The 21,753-nt window shown below is 37.8% G+C and overlaps 1 protein-coding gene across 3 annotated transcripts in view; it reads right to left on the bottom strand.

Annotated features, from left to right (window-relative positions):
* Positions 1 to 21,753, bottom strand: part of ttll7 (tubulin tyrosine ligase-like family, member 7) — a 294,342-nt gene that overhangs the window by 172,034 nt on the left and 100,555 nt on the right. For all 3 annotated transcript variants that reach the window (XR_007935957.1, XM_028811558.2, XM_051932480.1), the window contains exon 9: positions 4,232 to 4,390. Coding sequence is in view for 2 of the 3 variants with exons in the window: in XM_028811558.2 (XP_028667391.1) it covers positions 4,232 to 4,390 (159 nt within the window). In the remaining variant the exon portion in view is untranslated. The remainder of the gene's footprint in view (positions 1 to 4,231; positions 4,391 to 21,753) is intronic.

Here is a 21,753-nt window from a genome sequence, read left to right as displayed (position 1 = left end):
TCTAATCGTAGTAGTCTTTTTTAGAGACTGTCAGTGTTAACAATGCCAATTGATAACTAATTCCTAATTATAACTTTAACATTGATGCTTATTATTAACTCTTTGGTGCAACAGCTGTAAACCAGTTTGTGAAGAACTAACCTGAATACTGTACAGTATGTGAAAGAATGTCTGCCTGAATTTTTCACGAAAGAACAATGAAGCCATTCCACATTCTGTGAGACAATCTCTAGTGTTGACCAGTTAATTTCAAGATTATCATTATAATAATTTAAAGATGTTTGAATTCTTTTTCACATCTATGGTTACTCAAAACAGCATCTAATAAGAATGAATACACAAATATGCACATTACAGTGAACAATTAAAGTCTTAACTTTAAATACTGATTCTTCATTTCAGAAGTGAGATCAAGAATATGCAGTAAAATGCAATCTTGCTAACAAAATTAACTCTTTATAAGAATTTTTATCTTCTAGGACAGTGATTCTAAACCTGTGGTATGTGTGCTAGGAGTTAAAGGGTGGTACATGAGAAACAAAAAAAAAGTGTACAGAACAACAAGTGCCACCATCGTATGTATCTGTCTGCAACAGTGATGAAATGAAGTGGCTACTATGTTTACTGCAAAATAAAATTTATTAAGTTAGTGTTTCAAAATATGTACATTGTCCAGACGTGTGGCTCAGCTTGTAAAGCCTTGAAGTCAAGTCTCCATAATGTGACATGTGATGCGCAAACATATGGGCATAATCTTGGAGACATGCAGTTAATATGGCTCCTAAAACAGAATACCCAATTGCTGAAATAGAATCAGGAAACTCTACAGTAATCTTGTTGGTCATGTTTTTGAAATCAAAGTAATGTTTATTACTAAGACAAATAAATTGTGCCAAACAAGGTGAAAGTATAAACAACACATATTTTGATAGTAAGGGATGAGTGAACAGGTCACAATCCTCAGTTATAAGTAGCTATTGGTTTTCAATTCTAGATTAGTGCACAGTCATAAGTAATAGCAAAGTCTTGTCAGTAACATGAGGTACAGTAGCTTGAAAACAGCAGAACAAAGGCCATTTTACAAGAATACTAGAATAATAATCGTAAATGAAGTAATTCAATTTAACTATACATTTTATTCATAAAGGTAACCTTAAGGTTGCAACAAATCTGAAATTCTTCCAGAAGTGTTATTAACCAGGTAATGTCTTCTCTATATTCTGATGCAATCTCACAATAGCAAAGGTAACAAGCCAGACTGTGATTTTTCTGGCGCAACTGGCTAGAAAAAGTTGCTATAATAAAAGCATCTTTAACGAATTTGTATAAAGAAAAATGTCCTGAATTAGTCTGTATTTACTAATTCACAAAGCAATGAAATACTTAATGTTTTAATTTTTTTAGCATTGGTTTTAAGCAATGTTTATTTTTATGTTAACCAGGCAGAAACTGAATAAATTTAGTATATGCACTTAGTAAGAAAAATCGGGCAGTCCATAAAGACCTTATCATTATTACACTGAAATTCCTCAAAACTAATAAAATCCACTTCACTTATTGTTATCCTGGAAGAATTCTACCCTCTTGGCCATACATAAAATTTAAGCTCTGATCAGTATATTTTTTTGTAAATTGAAATGGAATTAGAATGGAACTTTTAGGCTATTTTTTAAAAACACGCACACGTGTAAAAAAAAAATACTTGTAATACCTTGTTAAACTCATATTGGGGAAAGAGTTAAGAAATTTCACTTTTACTTTAACCTAATATGAGTTCAGTGTTTAACAATTTATGATTTTAAAAACTGGTGGTATTTTAAAATGTAAATTCTCAGGGGGATGACTGACTGGATGCCTATCATGACAAGGAGTCCTCATTTTATTTAGGCAGAAAATGGTTTGGAGCTCCTTGAATTTTTTTTCAGTTACTAGTATAAAAATTTAATAGCACATTTCAACCCAGCGAAAAGTCATCCAGCAATCTGGAAAATAACAATTGTATTTCAAAACATGTGCATCCTGCCTATAAATGTATGATCTCGAAATTTACTGTTCAGTATTGTACCAACAACACTGAGGATGTTCAGGGCATGCCATGTTTTATTTAAAAATGAAAATGCAATTATCAATACTGATTTTCGCTTATTAAACGTTTCAGTTAGAAATGTTTTTTGTCAGCAGGTTAAGCTGTGGGGCTGATGTCAGAATGCTGACCCTGGACACAATGTTGCACCAAGGTGTATTTGTGCGTGTGACCACAGTAAACTTCTGCTTGCATTTGGATGTGAAGGTGAAAAATGTTGCCATCAAAAGGAAGCACATTATGTTGAAGAGCCACTAAGCCTTAGTATATGAATGACACCCCAGAATATAACCACTTTAACCGTTCTTGTTTATTAAGCTGTTACCTAACTACAATAAAAAATTAACTACAGATAAAACATGCAGTTAGCTCAAAAAACTATTCTAGAGTGATTGAGAACGCAATGCCTTGCCTTAACACTGCTTTTATATATATGTCTATTAAAGGCAAAGTTTAAGCGCATGTGCAATAAAAGTACAAAACATATATACTGTACTGTAAAAATGGTAAAATTGCACATTTTTAGTGATAAAACATTCATCGTCTCAAATGTAAACTAGTTAAGCATTCCAAAATAAGTTTTTTTTTTCTTTTTTCTGTTCTTTGGACAACTGACCTTCATTAACATTTCCTTTCCGCTATTTAAAAACATTTTTGCCATTTCTGTGGGCATTACATTAATGCAGAATTGATGATTAATAATTTATAAACTTCTGGCCTTAAAAGAAAATACAGATTAAAAAAAATACAAGAACAACTGCAGGATGAGGTATTTTCATTCACAATAAAAAAGCAGGCTGCCTACACTGACAACATGCGTATGTGATTACTGGTGCAGATCACTTCCATTTGTCCTAAGTTGGTTTTGTATTCTCATTATGAAGGGATAAACAAACTCATCTTGAAACAATTGAAGAAAAGTGCTCAGAGGACCAGTGGGAGTCGTCACAGATCAATTCAGCAGTCCCCAGAAGCACTTTCAACACATACGACCTTTCCTCATTAGAGGGCAGTCATTCCAACCAGTCTCCTGAGAGAAAGCAATTAGGGGAAGGTTTCTAATGAGAAACACAAATAAGTACTAATTGTAATGTGTCATTTGAAAATAAACTAGCACTCATATTGGCACAATCAAGCTGAAATTTCTGTGTGCTGACCAAACACCTATTAAATGTGCAAATTAGCAGTTTGTTCAAAGAAACCTGGTGGATCATTTCGATCAATGTTAGTCACAAAAATAGTCCCACTAAAGGAAAACCATTTCAAACCCATTCTACACACTTAAGCTCTTCTCTGGGTAGACTGAAACAGAACATGTCATGTCTGTTTTACTAATACAATGTGCTCGAGTTTTATAGGGAAACAATAAAAACATCTGACAGTAGTACAAAATACAATATCGTTAACGCAGATTTTAAAAATCTTTTCATAGGGGTAGCCCATTACAGGCTAATGATCAAACAGGAGCTCAAGGGGGTGGGTTGTGTGCAAATGGGGGCAGAATTGGTTTAAAAACAGAAATCAGAGGATAATGTTCAAAACAACTTTTTAAAAATTCTGTGATGTCAAAAATGGTGATCCACTTAAACCAATCTTGGAACTGACTGACACTCCCAAGCTACTTTTTTTTACATAAATGAGGTAGTTACATTTTTAGGTGATTCTAAATCATAGAAATTAGCAGATACAAAGAAGACAGTAAAATCCCACTTGGATTTGGAAAGAACTAAGATCAGGGTAGACATATGGCAAATTAAGTTTCATGTGTGGTGCAGATTAATATATATCATTACCCAAGAGGGGTCTAGAATAACAAAGTATTTCTTCTGAAAAAAATCATTTACAACACTAACTTTAAGTATTAAAAAAAATTCTGGGAACAACGGGTACTGTAAATGAAACTAACCCAAAATAGTTTCACTGTGAAGTCTAACTTTTAAAAATATTTCTGCTCTATGCAAATCTATTGTTCACCTAAGAAATTGACAATTCAAAATTATTAAAAGTCGGTGCTATATATGCAAAAAAGGGAAAAGTTAAAATGAACTGATAATCTGAGTGATGGGGTAGGATCATTAAAAGCAAGCAATGCAGTTTGAATTGAAATGCAGGTGTCTAAAAGTAAAGATACTAAATTAAATTTCTTACCTCAAGTAGCCAGGGCTTTAGCTTCCTATCTAAAATAATGTCAAACCCCAAAACCTCAAAGCAGACACTCTCACTCCCAGGAGGTTGTCCAGGCCTGCACATACGATATGCATGAAGAACATGTGGCTCTGCAACAATAAGCGTCTTCACCACAAGTTCCTTAAAGGAAAAAAATATGTTCAAGTGAATAAAAAATAATTTGTTGTCTCTATTTTCTAACCTTCTGTCTTGTAGACAATATAGCAATAAAATTAAAAACATTAACTGTTCTACTCACTTACTATACAAAAAGAGTACAAATGTATATCTTAGTATAAAGTATGAAGATAAACCTTATACTAAATGAGTTTATGAATCTAGTAAAGGCTGATAATGCAGAAGATAGGGTTGTTAAAGACTTCAACTTTTTGGTACTAGAAAGTTCACAGTGATAAAGATTTCAGCCATAAAATGAGATACATACTTATTAGTAATAATAAGATATCACAAAGTCAAGATTCCACTGGAAACACTGACAGACGATGAAGTTGAGCTTCCCAGATGCAAAAATTTCCTAAATGAAACTTTAAACACTATTCAAAAAGTGACATCACCAATGTGGCCCACTGCATTCGTTATTTTCTACTCTGCCCTAGAGGAAACAGTATATAATCACCATAGAATCAATTAAAAGAAAGTAAGACATAATCCTATCCTACAGATCACTGAGGTGTTTCCAACAATGCTGTTTCAATGTATCAAGCACATTTTATCTTACATTTCTAAGGGTGCTCTATCCAGATTCAGTAATTGCTTATATATTATGATTTATTCTAAAAACACAATGGTCTCTTGATAGGTTAAATGAAGGAATAAACTATATACAGTATACTACAGAGAAACAATACAGGAAGGCCCTGCTCTGACAGTAAACTAGAAGAATATGATGGTCATGATGTAATCCTATGCAAAATCAGACATGAGGATGTGTAATGGATTTTGACTTTGAATATATTTGGATTTGTTATCTTTGGGTTGTCTTTTTAAGCATACTCTTTTGTCTTATGTTATGCCTTTTTTACTTTCCTTGCCATTTGTGTTCTCCATATGTTTATTCGAAATGAATTCTTGTTCTCCATATGTTTATTAGAAATGAATTCTTCATTTATAAAGATTTTTTAGTGTACATTTGTCTTCACAAGCCAGAGGATTATGGTTATCCTTTGCCTTTGTGGAGATGGTGGTGTGAGCAGCATGGTGGGGGCTGAGCGATAGAGAGTGCTCAGTTCACCCTACCAGAAGAGCTTCATATTGCTCACACCCTGTCAGGATTCTCCAATTAGCTCAACATAGTAAGAGACTGCTACAGAGGGACGTTATAATCTGGACAGTGTGAGTTTGGGGCTGGCAACCAGGGCTAACTGTGTGACAGAGAGAGAGAGAGCTCAACTGACGTTACTAGGAAGAACTCTGCTCCCAGTATTCAGAAGTAGTATCAGCTTGGGCAAGTTCTCCTTCAGTTGAAGCTGATAAAATGGGACTGTTTCTGAAGGAAGACTCAGGGTTGGCCACCAGAAGTTACATCAGTGCAAATCTGAGAGGGCTTGTCATGTGAGTCCAAGGCAATACACCCTTGAAGGGTGTTTTTTTATGTATTTTGAATTTTAGTCTTTTTTAAACTTTAAAAACATGAGCCCTATTTGCGGCCTGTGATGGACTTGCACCCCGTCTTTTGAGATTTGGGACAGGCTGCTAGGGTTGAGGCCTATTTCAAGGTAGACCAGTGAATTCCTGGTCTGTGTTTGAGTCATTTTGAGGCGTGTACCCTTTTTTGCAGTTTTGATGTTGAATGGATCCCCATATTATTATATGGAACACCCTTATGATTAAGCTCTTTTCCCTATCATGGAGTATGGGCCCAACAAACCATAACTCAGTCATTTGTAGTTAAATATTTATCCTTTCTATTAATTTTTGGAGCTCATAAGCACATAGCTCCTACTTTACCCACAAAGACCACGAGACTGATTTGTTGATCAATCTCATGATTACTTCTACACTTACTTGTAAACAAGACTTTGGAATTCTTGAACTCCATCACTTGTGGCATCAGTCCTGTTACTACTCTGCTGAGTGCAAACTACTCTGATTCAGAGGTGCTAATTTTCATTTCAAATTCATCATAAATAGCTACAAAACACTACAGTGTGCACCAGTGTGATAAAATCAAGAGGACAATCTCTTTTGAAGAACTAAAACTCTTAGATTCCCAGTTCCTAAGGTTTCCTGGACCTGCAGTCTGAACGACTATAGGCCAGTGACACTTGAGTCCATTACAATGAAATGCTTTGAACACTTAGCTTCATCTCTGTCATTGAAATGTTTTCCACTCTTTCAAAATAACAATATATTTGCTTACTTTGCAAACACAAGTGTGGAAGACGCCTGGCTGGTTATCTTATTACAAATATATTCTTTTCTTGATAAGCCTGGTTCATATGTCAGAGCACTATTTCTAGATTTTTTTTCAGTATTCAATACTATCCAGCCTCACATACAGATTGAGAATTGAACAGTATGAAAATTAACCCTTTTACTGCTTTATGGATTTGTCAAAGACTGTCAAAGTACAAGACACTTTTTCAAAAGTCATTCATTCATTCAAATACAAGGACTACTCAAGAAAGCCCAATAATATTTACACTGTACACAAGAGACCTGAAACACTTTTCCATTATCATGTATGCTGATGACACCATGCTGATAGGACACATATCTGGGGTGGATGAAAGGCGTTATTTAAGTCAAGTGGACTGATGGTGCAATAGAAACCATCTTACTTTGAAAGTCAAAAAGACCAAAGAAATTATATTTGACTTTAAGAGATCTGCATGTTCACCCATCACTGTTCTGGGGGTGTAGATAGAAGTAGTGACTTAATATAAATACTTAGGAATTACACTAGGTAATAATCTTTATTGAAAAATTAATACAAAAAACATACTTTCTAAATAAAATTAGCGCTTTTTTCTTTTCCGTAAACTCAGACTATTTAAAGCGGACAAGGACCTCATTTTTGTCTTTTATTGCAGTGTGATCCAATCTGCCTTCACTTTCACCTTCATTACCTGGTTTAATAGTCTGACAAACCAAAATTTGAAAACATCTCCAGCAGGTTACCAAACATGAAGCTATTGGGGCTGATAGAAATGACCCGGTGTGTATCAGAGGGCAATGTTGAAAAAAAAACTGGAAATCATCTCAACCGATGACAGACATCCACTACACGCAGTACTAAACATCAGTAAATCAGAAAGGAAGGTCAATTTAAAGCCCCTTACAAATTGCTCCAGAAATTTCTCTTTCCAGTGCCATATGTCTTTTTAAAAAGGAATATAGGAGATAAAAAAATCCTAGAAGTGTTGAGGTTTCATATGTATCATGTAACCATTTTTAAGTAAATATGCACTATCAAACTGGTAGAAGTAGTTAACAGATAATCTGTTTTTCAGATTACGTAAATATTTTAGAATTTCTGTGGATGTTTTAACCTTTCTTATCTGTATCTGTTTGTTTCATTTCGTTTCTCTGTTATTAAATGCTATTGAGGAGGAAAATTTTATGTTTTCTTACATAACCCTAACTATATAAAAACCTTGAACCTTAAAATCACATTCCTTGGTTCCACTCAGAAAAACTGGATCTTAGCACTGAAATGAACACTCCATTCAGTAGCTGAGCCTTGGTTCCAGACGAAGCAATCTGAGTTCCATCCCAGCCACAGAAACTCAAATTAGTTTAAAGTCCTAATTTCTTTAGTGAACATATATTTAATTTGAAATAGAATAATAAAGGATTTGACAAAAAAGATTAGCATATTTTACCAAATAGGTATGTATCTAATCTCCACAAATGGTGCATATTGTATTAAAAACAACATTACTGTTGTAATGACATTTTTGATAAGAGATAAAAAAAAATCAGCAGTTAAAGAGGCCAAACACTACTGTTAAAATAACCCTGTTGCTGGTAAAAGAGTAAAAGAAAACAAAAAGGAAAATCTGTGAAGTGGTAAACTTCACACATACTTAGCAGTTGTCTATGAAAGAAACCTTTATTTGTTCTCACTTTTTGCTGTTGATTAAAGGGTTACATCTGATATGCTAACAGCCAGTTGAAAGCTTCACGAAATCAAATCTGGAGCGACACTTTGAAACAAAACATTTGTCTTAGTCTTTGAAGTATAACAAGTCAAAGCACAAGGTCCTAAAAGAAATGCAGACTAATCAACATACTTTGTTGTTTTCTTCATGTCAGACCACCCCATAACTATGTGAAGCCCTGTCAGTGTGAAGGAACTGGCAGTACAGAAGCATGGGTCACTTCTTGACACTTTTTCTTTAAACGAACCTGCTAGGTCAAGTTATGCCATGTGTTTGTCCTTGAAGGCAGAATGCTGTGGCACTAGTTTTAAAAGTACTAATTACATAAAGATTCAAGTATGAGTGTAATAATGATCAATTTTAATTTGACACAGTTTATAACATTCAGTACCAATTGGTGGAAATAACAAAGAATCAGTCAAGCTAACTTCAGAATTTATTTCTTTGATACTAAAGCAAAAATAAATATGCATACTGATATGAAAATGTACTTTTCCAAGCATATGGTGGGGTATACAGTACTTGATGGAGATTAGTGGAGGCACACAGTAGCACAGAAGTTAGTGCTTTTGGCACTCAGCACAAAAGCCTGGATTCAATTCCCAGCCCCTGGTTAAATATAAGAAAAAATGGCAATATTATTCTCTACATAAATCTTATGCAAAATGAGAAGGACACTTTTGATTATCTTGTTTATCTCTCCACTTTCCAATTTTTTGAAAACAAAATATTTCTATTATTACTTCTTAGAAATAAAAACCCAGTCACTCAGAACTCCAAGTTAAGCTGAATTTAGAATGTGCTCTTTACAACAAAGAAGAAAGTATTGATTGATAGTTAGGCACACTTCTGTAATGTTACTGTTATGTTTCAGGCTGCTATTCAAATTCCTGTTTTATGTCTTTTTTGCTCACGCTTGATTTGTTTGTTAATGTTATTTACTTTAACTATTTGTGTACTTTAATTTCTATGTGTCTATGTTTATTCTATTATGTTCCAAGTATTTTGTGGGTGGTTCACCAAGAGGTAAAGCCACCTGCACATCACTGGCAATAGACTACCCTCAACCCTATAAAGGATGAGGAAACAAACAGCCCCTTGCGGATTCATTGAATCCACTGGTGTTGATGAGTTTCTCTTTGTAATTATTAGACCTTTATACTCTGTTTTTGAATTTGCTTCCTGGATTTGAGTTTTTGGTACTTATTTGACTTGGATTTCCTTTGTTGTTTAGGGCAAGTACTTTTGGCCTTCTGTGCGCTTCAGAGATACTTGTGGTGCAGAGCAATTTTGAAAATTTATCTTTTATTTTACAAAGATTCTTTGTCTTCCTTTTATGTTTAACAATCTGAGGGCTAATGGATCCTCCCATTTGTAGGACTTTTTTCTACATTTCGGGTCATCACACTTAGGCATTCTCCTATTCATGACAGTTACAGCCAGGGTTCATTGCTTGGATTATGTTCATTTTACATTTTATTTTTGTTGTTGTTTTTAAATGATTGTTTTTTTATGTGTTTTTTGTTTTTATGTAAAATTTCTTAATGTCCATCCATCCATCAATTTTCCAACCCGCTGAATCCGAACACAGGGTCACGGGGGTCTGCTGGAGCCAATCCCAGCCAACACAGGGCACAAGGCAGGAACCAATCCCGGACAGGGTGCCAACCCACCGCAGGACACACACAAACACACCCACACACCAAGCACACAATTTAGAATCGCCAATCCACCTAACCTGCATGTCTTTGGACTGTGGGAGGAAACCGGAGCACCCAGAGGAAACTCACGCAGACACGGGGAGAACATGCAAACTCCACGCAGGGAGGACCTGGGAAGCAAACCCAGGTCCCCAGATCTCCCAACTGCGAGGCAGCAGCGCTACCCACTGTGCCACCGTGCCGCCCCATTTCTTAATGTTTTTATGCTTATTTAGTGTGTATTTAAGTCATTTCAATCTATTCCTTATGTTTTGTGAGTGAAGCCACAAGAGGTGCGGCTATTGTGAAGTAGCTACTTTGGGAAAACCCTTAGCTTTTATATTTAGGTTGACGACATGGTGCCAGTAAACAGTCACTGAAATTGGGGGAAAAAGATCATAGTTGTGAGTACTGTTGTTGGATCTTTCTGGTTATTGTGGATTCTTTGTATTTTGATTACTGTTCTCTGGATTACAATTTGGACATATTAGCCTTGGACTACCTTTATAGGCAAAACCTTTTTGCCTCACTTTTGCCCCATATCTTATGCTTTGCCATTTTTGTGCTTCTTCTCATTAATATAAATACATTCTTATCTCTTAAGATACTTTGTTTTGTGTTGTTCTAAAACTGTAAATGGCATATTTTAAAGTAGTTTTGCCTTTTAAAGCCAGTGCCCCATTTTGGACCTGTGGAGACCTGGAAGTCTGTCCGTTGAGTATGGGGTCTGTCTGTCTAGGGTGAGGCCCATTTCTGAAACTGACCAGTCAGTCAAGGCTGTGGATTGAGAGGTGATCTTTTCAGAGACTTTGGTTGAAAATGTAATGTTCTCAGTGGTGTCAACTTGTTTTTTGAAAATAACAGTCATTTCTGTTTGAGGAAGCTGAGGGATTATTTTAATTATAGTTAACCAAAGCCGATGGCCAATCTAAAAAAAAAGCAATGAAAACAAACAAAATATTTTACATGTGTCCAGCACACATTTTAGAAAAATATCTAATATTCTAGTTAAAATCAGAAAAACTCTAATTTTAAGTTTTACAAACTATCCAATGGTTCTTCAGAAACTGGTAAAAATGTATTATGTTGTCCTTAAGTAAGCACGCTGCATGTGTGTTGATCTTGTAGATACTCCAGTATCTTTTAAGTGACAACTACATATTGAATTTTCCAATTCCATTGCTTTCCACATGGATTTGGAATGGTGCTGAATCTGAATGTGCATTTGACATAAATACAGTAGTGTATTACATACTGTATGTACCACATGCTGAATTATTCTGAACAACACTTAGAGCCAAAAGTGGCAGCTGATTAGTTAACATCACTAATGGTAATGATCCTAGTTTATGGGAAGATTCAAGGCAGGTTAGGGACCATGCACTGGTACAGCACATTGCAGCACTCACCAAATGATGAAACACCTTGGGATCCTGGTTCGCAACTCCCCAGGCAGACACCCAGTCCAGTCCCACCCTCTGGAAATGGCTGTGTATCTGATGCAGAAAGGTGCTACGAGGGTGTCCTGTAGGCCTGGTCCAGCCACTCGTGTCCTCAGCAATGAGGATCCTGCAAGTCATATCACCCTCGGGGATTCACACCACATGGCCAAAGTGCCATAACTGATGCTCCCTCACAATGCGGGTAACGTGCCTCATTCAGGACTCTGTGAGCAACTGCTTGTTTGACACAAAGTCAAACCAGCGTTACCGAAGGATTGTCAGAAGAGACACAGTACCAAAGAAGTCCAGCCTTTGTCTTGGTTCACTGGAAACTGACCATGTCTCCCAACCATATAGCAAAACAGGAAGCACCAGGACTCTAAAGACTTGGAACTTTGTCCTCTTGCAAAGATTTTGCTAGCTAGATATACAGATAGATACTTTATTAATCCCAAGGGGAAATTCACATAATTTACAAATTCATATTGAGAGCGCTACACGGTTCTTTCCACAGACCTCATGACCCCACCCCATGCTCTCCAAATCTGGCTACTGACTTCATAGGAAGAGTCACCAGAGACATGAATGTTGCTACCAAGATACGTTAACCTCTCAATGTGGTCGACATTCTGTCCGCAGACAGACACGCTGCTGATGGCTGTGCCCAAGAGGTTATTAAAGGCCTTTGATCTTGGCTTTTATCCAGAATACTCGTAGGCCCAGACACTCGGACTCGGACTAACTCAGTCTCTTGAGAGCCCCGATCAGAACCTACATTGACAGCTTGAAGATCACAGCATCGTTGGTAAAGTCAAGATCAGTGAATCTTTCTTCAACAGCCTCAAGAACTGTAGGCCCAGAGATGTTCAATTTCCTTGCTGGAGGATCAGCTTTAAACAGCTGCTCAAAGTAGCCAGCCCAGCAGGTCACAACTGTAGCATCAACCATAAGGACTGTTTCATCACCAAACCCTAACTGTGACTCTCTGAAGAACAGATTCAGATGTGTATAATGTTTAGATTCCTCTGTAAGTAGGACATGGGCCTCTAGACCATAGGCGGTATGTTACCTGCTCACATATTCCCCTAACACCTCCTTATCTGCCCTCAGAGCCCTTTAAGTCATCCTTCGCAGTTCCCGGTACAGACTGGAGTTGCCATCAAGCCGTGCACTGCGACTCCTCTCGATGATATCCAGGGTGCTCTGCGAGATGAAATACCTCCTTCTAGGAACAATGGTAACACCAACACAACCCTTAGCAACCTTCAGGGTCTTGTCATGGAAGGCCTCCCACATCACATTAGAATCAGCAGTTGCACCCAAGTCTGCAACTTCCTCACACAAACCACGTGAAAAACATCCTTGGAGTCTGGCCAGGTTCAGTCTCATTCTCCTACTAGATGGAAGTTATTGGACCTAAAATGGATCTTCAGAGTAGCAACAACAAGTCTGTGGTCAAATTTCACAAACTGGGCACTTCTGTAGACCCTGCAGTTCTGTAGGAGCCTCCAGCATCTGCCCACGAGGGTGTGATCAATCTATTTCATCACACCAGCAGTACTGAGGTGCCAAGTCCAATGATGTGGCTCAGGGCACAGGAACCAAGATCCAGCAATCCACAGCCCCCGACCATTTGTAAAGTCAGGGAACATGGAGCCACTTTCACCACGGTCTCCAGAACCCATGAGGACCGACATAATCCTCATTGCCAGCCCTGTCAACGCCAGTGGTCACACTGAAGTCAGTCATGACCGGAGGGGTATCACCTCGTGGGCACCCATCAACCACCTAGTACAGTTGCGAATAAAATGAGACATCTCTTACTGCGTTTGGAGCACAGACTGAGACCATAGACAAGGCACCCAGAGAGTGCTTTAATCTGAGTCTCATAATACACTCATTGAAAGGAGTGACATCTGACACCATCAGGAGGAGCTGATCTGCCAAAGCAACAGTTACTCCCTGAGTATGACAGCCATCAGAGCGACCAGACCAATAAAAGGTGTACCTTCCTATAAGAGATCTGGCTAGTTCCCAGTCTGAATACCTCAGAGAGTGCAGCCACTGAAATGTGGAGTTTATAAAGCTCCTCCAGCAGCAGGGAAAGAAGGTCATCATGCCAGAAAGACAAGATAGGAAGGCATGGAAAAACTTTGCTGGTGTTCCATCCAAAAAAGTTCTAACTTACTATAACTGAGAATTGATTTTGACAGAGAAATAAAACACTAGGGGAGAGGTGGGTTACTGCTTAACCTAATCATAAAGGTTTCCCTATGTTCTATAATATGCAAATCAAATAACAGCACTCCAAAATTGCAAAGCTTCTAGAGATTTATCAATATCAATGTTATGTGTTTGCAAGTATACATTGACAACTCAATCAGAACGAATAAAACACAATATAAATGATGTTTAGGTAGTGTGGTATAGCGGGTCTGTGACTATGACAAACAAAATGGCCAGGTTTTAAATCCATAAAGCCACGTCACTCTCAGTGAGTGCGATTGCATGACCGTGGGGAGTTAATGAGGTAGTTGGGTTGAGTTGCACCTGCATGTGCGGGTGCAATCGTTCTCAATTGCTTCATTGGTTTCCTGCGGCATGTGATTAAGGCGCTGCGCCCATGGAGACAGATATACGGGCCGGCACAGAGGAATAAGAAAAGTAGGTAAAAAGAAAGAGAGAGATGAAAGAAAGGACACAAAAAAAGATAAAGTATGTAAAAGAACGAGGTTAAAGGATGGAAAAAGGCAGTCAGGGGAGATGATCCAGACACCAGGAAGGAGAAGGTAGCACGAGCTTGGGCTCCGTGAGGGAGCGCAGGCAGAGGTGCTCTAAGGGCTGGTTCGCCGCACTGACTAAGCGAGTAGAGTGGGGCGAGAGAGAAGTAATACCTCCCAATGGATCCAAGGAGTGATTGAGGGAGCGCGAAGGAAGATGGAAGGTGTGCCGACCTCGGACGGTCTGGGTGTGCAGTGTGGCGGCAGCCAAGACGGGGCTTGGCAGAATGGAGTTCGTGCTACAGAGGCTTTGCCGGCAACGCCAGTGATGGGTGAGCCGGGGAGACAGAAGGTGGTGGGCTGTGATCGGGTGAAGAGAGAATGCATTTTAACCACTATTTTAACAGATTTATTTATTGATTTTATCTCCACATTTCAATGATTTTACAGATTTGTTTTTTTGAGAACTTTGCACTGTGCACACTTTTGGTTTTGACTAATAAAAGCAAATAAGCACTTTCCACCATCCCATGGCTCCATCTGAGATTTGTCCTCATTTGTCAGCTCATCTCGGTCATAACTCTTGACAGCGTTGGTTCAGCAGACTCCTATGTGGGAAGAGGGAGTCTGTAGGAGACCGGCATCACCACAGGTAGTATCAGTGTCTTTTTGGTAAGAAAATTCTGATGGGGCAATGAGAGAATTTGTCTGTATATGTGTAAAATGCTCTAATGTAAACAGTAACTTAACTCACTAATAATATCTGTGCCACTTTTGTTAAAGACTTTTCAAGTCATTAAAAATATAAATCAAACAATGTAACACTGATTCCTGGTCTGTCTCAATTGGCATCAGATCACTGTGACATCCTCTAACATTGTCATTTAAGAAAATACAGTCAAACAGATTTAAAGCTGAGTAAAGTGAGGCAAATGATGCATTCCTAATATTAATCTCCTTTTTTTTCAAATTACTGTGGCTGCCTTTAAGAAAGCAAATGGAACTGGACTTTTCATACATCTTTGCTAGCAGTGCTGCATGGCCTTGGATGGGAAAATATGAAAATGGAAACACAAATGCACAAAAAAAAGTGCGTGCCACTTTACAATGGGTGATGCCCTTCAAGCCCAATAGCTAAACTGAAAACTTCAGGTTACACACACATATACAAACCTAAACATATAGAGAACACTGCAGGGCCATTTGGCCTAGCCCCTCAGCCAAAAAAAGGCTTACAACCAAACCAAAACAAATGCACTGCCACAGACACAATCTTACATACTAAAAAATCAATTTTTCCAGATAAGCATGATGGTCCAGGTGGGTTACACACTCCCTTGTCGCTACCAGGAGCCTCTTGAACCAAGAAATGTCCATAGTCATGAATAGAAATGAGACGGTCAAATGAGTACACACACATCCAGCAAGGTGTTGGTGCAAAAAGTGCTTGGTGCTTTTATTGAAATCAATCAAATTAAACAGTCATGGGTTCCAAAACACAAAGGTGCAAAGTGCAGTGACTCCAACTTTCAATACCTACCTACTGTCCTCCACACCCTGGTGTCTCCCAATCCAGCCATGTTCATTTGCACTCTTTCTCTCTCTGTCTCTCCTCTTTAACCTGTCTTTCTTATTCTGTTTTCTTTTTTCTCTATTTATTCTTTCTTTCCCTCTGCCATACAGGATCCTTTATATGGCCTGATTGGGTGCAGATTTGACCCTCCACCCACTCTGAGGTGTGAATGAGGCACCTGACCGATCTGCTCACATTTGCACGCGTGTGCACAATCAGTCAAGCACTACAATGAACACCTGCATCTGTTCTGAGCCTGCATGCTCTCAGGATGTGATTATTTATTTGAAAACCTGTACAACACCACGCACCCCTCATCATAATAAGTAGTTACAATAAGTATATGATTGGAAATTGGAAACAATTGCTTAATATGATAAAATTGTATGTTACTGTAAACATTTTAGTTATAAGTTAAATTATTGAGGGAGGCTTATTATCTTTTTTGGAAAATATCTGCTGGGGCTGTGTCCCACTGACCCTTAATACAGAAATGCCATTGGTTAATATTAATAACTCAACATTGACTGATTTTTGGTAAAATTACCTCATTTGGATTTCTCACCTAATTAAGAGTTAACAAAGCAAACAGTCCACTTTCCTTTCATGACAATCTTGCATTGTTACCAGTGACAACTGTGCTTCAGGGTCATTACTTTATTCATTTTCCTCAGACTTGAATGACTGTGTAGTTCTCTTCTCAGAATTTAATGCTGACAGATGTTATCTGAACAAAAAGCTATTAGCAATGTACTGAACAATTGAATTCATTTTTTATGCTACTCATAAAGATGATTGATATTTAAGAGCTGGTGAATTAATATGCAACATTTCCATCAGGGATCAAAAGTGCTCAAAATTTTTTTGTACAATTGTCAACTATATGTCTCTATCAAGAAAAGTAATCCACATTTGTAAATTGTGTTTATAAAACAGATTTACATTTAAACCAAGGAATGAGATTCATTACTTTAGACCAGCACACTGAATGTGTGCTGGAGCTGGTCGCGTATATGTACTTACTGTATTACAGTCTGTGTTTTTACAGTGATTGTGGCTATTACTAAACCTTTCCCATTCTCTTCCTCTTTTCAGTGATTTGCAATGGTACTTGGTGCTACCATAAATTTCAGCAAGTTATCTTTCCTAGTTTTGGAATGTACTTAAGAATAGATGAGAGAAAATGGTATGAAAGTATAAAAATGGCCAGATATATCAGTAATGTTTTAGTTACTTATGTCAATAATTTCTTTTCACAAATCATGGTCCAATTTACATGGAGTTTGGTGTGCATAACACTTGACATATGAGCAAGAAAGATACAGAGTAAAGGAAAATTATATTCATCCAGAAAATATAATATCAGGGAAAAAATATTTTAGCTGATACATGCAACTGCATGTCATGGCATAGAGCAGTGGTTCTCAAAGTTATTTCAGGTGAACCCCTGTAGCTGCTGGTTTTTGTTCCAGTGATTTTCACAGTCAGTCATTTTACCTCTAATTTATTTCCCTTCTCTTATACAGCATTCAGAAAAGCACTGCAGTGTAATCTGTATTTTTGATATAGTTTTGAATGCTTAACTATTTGTTATTTTCCTATTATTGAACCATTAAAATAGCATACTCAGTAGACACTATATTAAGTACACCTATCTAGGACCAGGTAAGTCCCCCTTTTGTTGTCAAGAACAGCCTGAATTCCTCAAGATATGGGTTCAACAAGGTAATGTAAACAATCCTTAAGGATTGTGGCCCATGATGACTTGATAGCATCATGCCGATCCTATAGATGTTTTGGCACACACTTATTCATCTAACCTACTATCAATCCCTATCCCAAAAGTACAGTATTGGACTGAGATCTGGAGACTGTGCAGACCATTAGAGACAATATAATTTATTGTCACGTTCATGGAACCTACTCGAGATTATAGTACTTTGTATGTTTTATGGACAGAAAGTATTCAGACCCTTGTGGTCAGGTGCATCCTGTTTGCTTTAATTATCCTTGAGATGCGTCTAGAACTTAACTGAATTCCACTTGTGGCAAGCTCAAGTAATTGGACACAGTTTACAGTAGAGAGGTACACATCTATGTATATAAGATCCCACAATTCACACTGAATTTCAGAACCAAAACCGGAGTCCAAGGAACTCTCTGTTGATCTATGTGATAAAATTGCAGTGAGGCATTTACCAGGGGAAGGGTAAAAACCCATTTCTAAAGCTTTAGGTGTTCCCAAGCGAACAAAGGCTTCAATAACTGTGAAATGGAAGAAGTCTGAAACCATCAGAACTATTTCTAGAGTTGGCCGTCTGGCCAAATAGAGTAACTGAGCAATAAGTGCCTTGGACAAGAAGGTGACCAAGACTCCAGTAGTCACTCTATCAGAGCTTTTGAAGTCCTTTGCTGAAATAGGATAACTTGTCAGAAGGATGACCATCTCAGCAGTACTCCATCAAAGAGGTGTTTTTGATAGCTAATTCCCACTTGGAGTGTGCCAAACTTCATTTAATGGATTCTGAGAGCATGAGGGAGAAGATTACTTGGTCTGATGAGACAAAAGCTGAATTCTGTGGGCGGAACTCAAAGCACTATGTCTAGTTAAGACCAGGCAATGCTTATCATCTGCCTAATACCATCCTCCCTACGGTGAAACATGGTATTGGGAGGGTCACACTATATATATATAGGTGCTTACAAGATACAAGGACAAGGAAAATGACCATAATTGAGGGATATATAGAAGGTCCTTGAAGAAAATCTGCTCCAAAATGCACACAACCTCAAACTTGGCCAGTGCAATAATGACCTGAAGTATACAGCTAAGATAACACTGTGGTGTAGCGGTTGCACGGCTCTGAATGAAAGGCCAGTTTTTAAATAATCCAGAGAGTTGATGAGGTTAATTGGGCTAGTCACACCTGCACGTGAGGGTGCGATCATTCAATTGCTTAATTGGCTTCCTGTGGTGCGTGATTGAGCCGCTGCGCCCACGGAACCGTGTAAGTATGGACCCGCACAGGAGAAGGGAAGAAAAAAAACTGAAAAGAAAAATGAAGGAGAAGCTTGGAAAGAGTGAGAGCAGCATCGGTGGTGAAAGAGACAGGACAAGCCAGCCAGCTTAAAGAGAGGGGTCAGCGCAGTCAGGGGTTCCATGTGGAGCAAAGGATCGCCGCTCGAGGGATGGATCGAGCCCACTGACAATGTGTAGGAGTGGATTCGATCGAGGTGGAGTCCTTCCTAGTGATCCGAGGGATGACTGCGTGTGCGAGATGGAAGACAGGAGAACAACCGACCCTGAGCGGTCTGGCAAATGCCGGCAGAGGCAGCCAAGACGGCAGTCAGTAGCAAGAGGACCGTGACTGCTAAAGTCCCTTCAGCTGAGCAAACCTTGGGTGTGCTTGAGAGACTGGGAAGGAGCCGTGTTTAGATGGTGTGGCCCCAATGACTTCTGCAGGTTTTAATTTTTGTGTTTTAGCCTTGTTATAAACATTTGGCATTTCTTCATTTTTATGGATTATTTATTAGAAAACTTTGAAAACTATACTTTTTATTTAGACACTGTTTGTTTTTGTAATAAAAGCACTTGCGCCTTTTCCACCATCCCCTTGCTCAGTTTGATTTGTCCCGATCAGACCAGTTCATCCAGTTACATTACCGACGGTGTTGGGTTCAAGGGCTTCCAAATCTGGAAGAGGGAGTGTGGAGCAGGACCCGCACCATCACAAATGCTAGAGTGGATTTGGGATAAGTCTCTGACTATCTTTTAGTAGCCCTGCCAAAGCCCAGACTTTAACCCTATAGAACACCCAAAGCTTGAAGCTGTAATTGCTGCCAAAGAGGCTTTTAGAAAGTATTAACTTCATATGAATATAGGATCTCATATTGACATGATGGTAAAATTACTTTGTTAATATGAAGGATTTACAGATCTTAATACTAAATATGTAATATCAAGAGAAATGTGTCACAGACCATTCTTTTGTTAGTAGGTCACATTGTAAAAATGAATAAGATTTTACTGATGCTTTGCAGGCGTTATGAAGTCCCAAGAAGTTTATCTTGTTACATAATTGTAAACTAGAGATTGATGCATTTTTGCAGCACCTAAATTAAATTTTTACCCTTTTCTTATTTATTTTTGTTAAACTTGGAATCACATTATAATAAGTAAAACACAATTCAATCAAAAACAAAAGCAACACAACATTCTACAACATTCTATAAAATGAAAAAAAATTATAATCAACATTTAATAGAAAATTGTTAATTAATCATTTTCAACAAAATCATATAGTAAAGAAATGTTTAATCTGTTGTTAGAAAATTTAAAAGGAAGGATCCTGGTAATCCCTTTGTATAATTTAAAATGCATATGAGACTCCAGAGCAGCCAATACTCATTAAAATTTGAGGAATCATTTTCTGTCTTTGATTTCTAGAAGATTCTTTTATACACTAGATACATTGTACCTGCAAAAAATTTATTATTCATAGCCTCAGTCTTTACTGGATCTTTATCCAGATGAATTCACTCAACATATGCATTTTTGTCTTTTTAAGATTAATGCAGCATCTACCCGCGAGTGGCACCAGTGTTTTCAATAAGGTGCATGACTTTTTAAATTAAAGTATTTCTCTTCTTATTGTGCTGCATTACAATAAGAGGGATCTGACAGCCAAATAATACCGTAGTCTTTTTCTGTAAAACTCTTTTGCAGATTTAAACAATGCCATCTCCTGTTCAACTGAATTTTTGTCCACTTGTTTATACTGTTTACTTTAAGACCTGGGAGCTTGTTGTTTTGACTTTTATTTTCATATAATAGTGCCTTTCTGGTAGCAAAAACTAAAGCTGTATAATGGTGAATGAAAATCAGAAATCACTGAAAAGGTAAAACACATTACCAATAAAATGCTGGAATTGTTTATTTTCATCACCGATTAAGTATCCCGCACAATACTTATTTAGGCTTTTAAGAAAGTGAAGAAATTATATATATTAGGCCTCTGTTGAGCATGTTTGCTGAATTTCATGTGTAAAAGAATAAGCTTTCTTAGATCCTCTTGTTGAAGTGATAATTATTAGGTCACAAGCACACGCCCATGGAGGGGTTAAGCATTGCACGGAAATACACCAAAAAAGTCTTTTTAGCCAGAGACTCTGTCTAATATTATCTTACAGTGCTATGTTAAGGTGATAGCAGATTCATTATCATTTAAATATCCAGTTTCAGGGTTTACTCAGGCTAGCCAGTTGCCTCTCACCCAAAGTCTTTTCCTCCATTCTCCAAAGTTTTGGACATACTGCAGGATAGTAACTATGCTTTTCTGATATTCTGACACCACCTCCAATCATATCTTCTTTCGCTTCTTAGCATCTTGCCCTCCACCTCCATCTTGATGCACTTCATATCAAGTCTTTTCTTAACTCAGCATTCATCTTCCTCTCATTCTGCAGCACATGTATCTGATCACTCTTTCACAGGTTTGCTTTGTGCTCTACCTTCATTAGCAATGTCACATTACCACAGATCATATTATTACTCACACAGCTTTAATTAATATTTCCCTTCAATGTCAGAGAGTCTCCATTAGAAGTCAGAATTGGGGACAGATCCCAGAGTTTATTCTATGCACTTCTCACCATGGCTATCACTGCTAATTCCCCTCCCATGACAAATAAAGTACTGTCAATCTATCCATCCATGTATGCCCAGACTCCAGTAGGCACTCAATATTTCCCCAAAGCAGCAGAACTTTCCTCAAAACAACTCCATTAATGATATCCTAACTGAAATGTATTATAACAGCATTCTACACTCCTCTCACACACTTTCTACAAACAAAGGTCAAACTTGCTCCCTGCAGACTACTGTTTACACCACAACACCTTTTATGCACCCACTTCCAACAATCTGAGTGGGTTTCTCCCAACAC

Source organism: Erpetoichthys calabaricus, chromosome 10 (assembly GCF_900747795.2).
Source record: "Erpetoichthys calabaricus chromosome 10, fErpCal1.3, whole genome shotgun sequence".
In the NCBI taxonomy this organism is placed as follows: domain Eukaryota; kingdom Metazoa; phylum Chordata; class Cladistia; order Polypteriformes; family Polypteridae; genus Erpetoichthys; species Erpetoichthys calabaricus.
The sequence above is the reverse complement of the archived record's forward strand: the minus strand, read 5'-3'. Positions and strand labels throughout refer to the sequence as shown.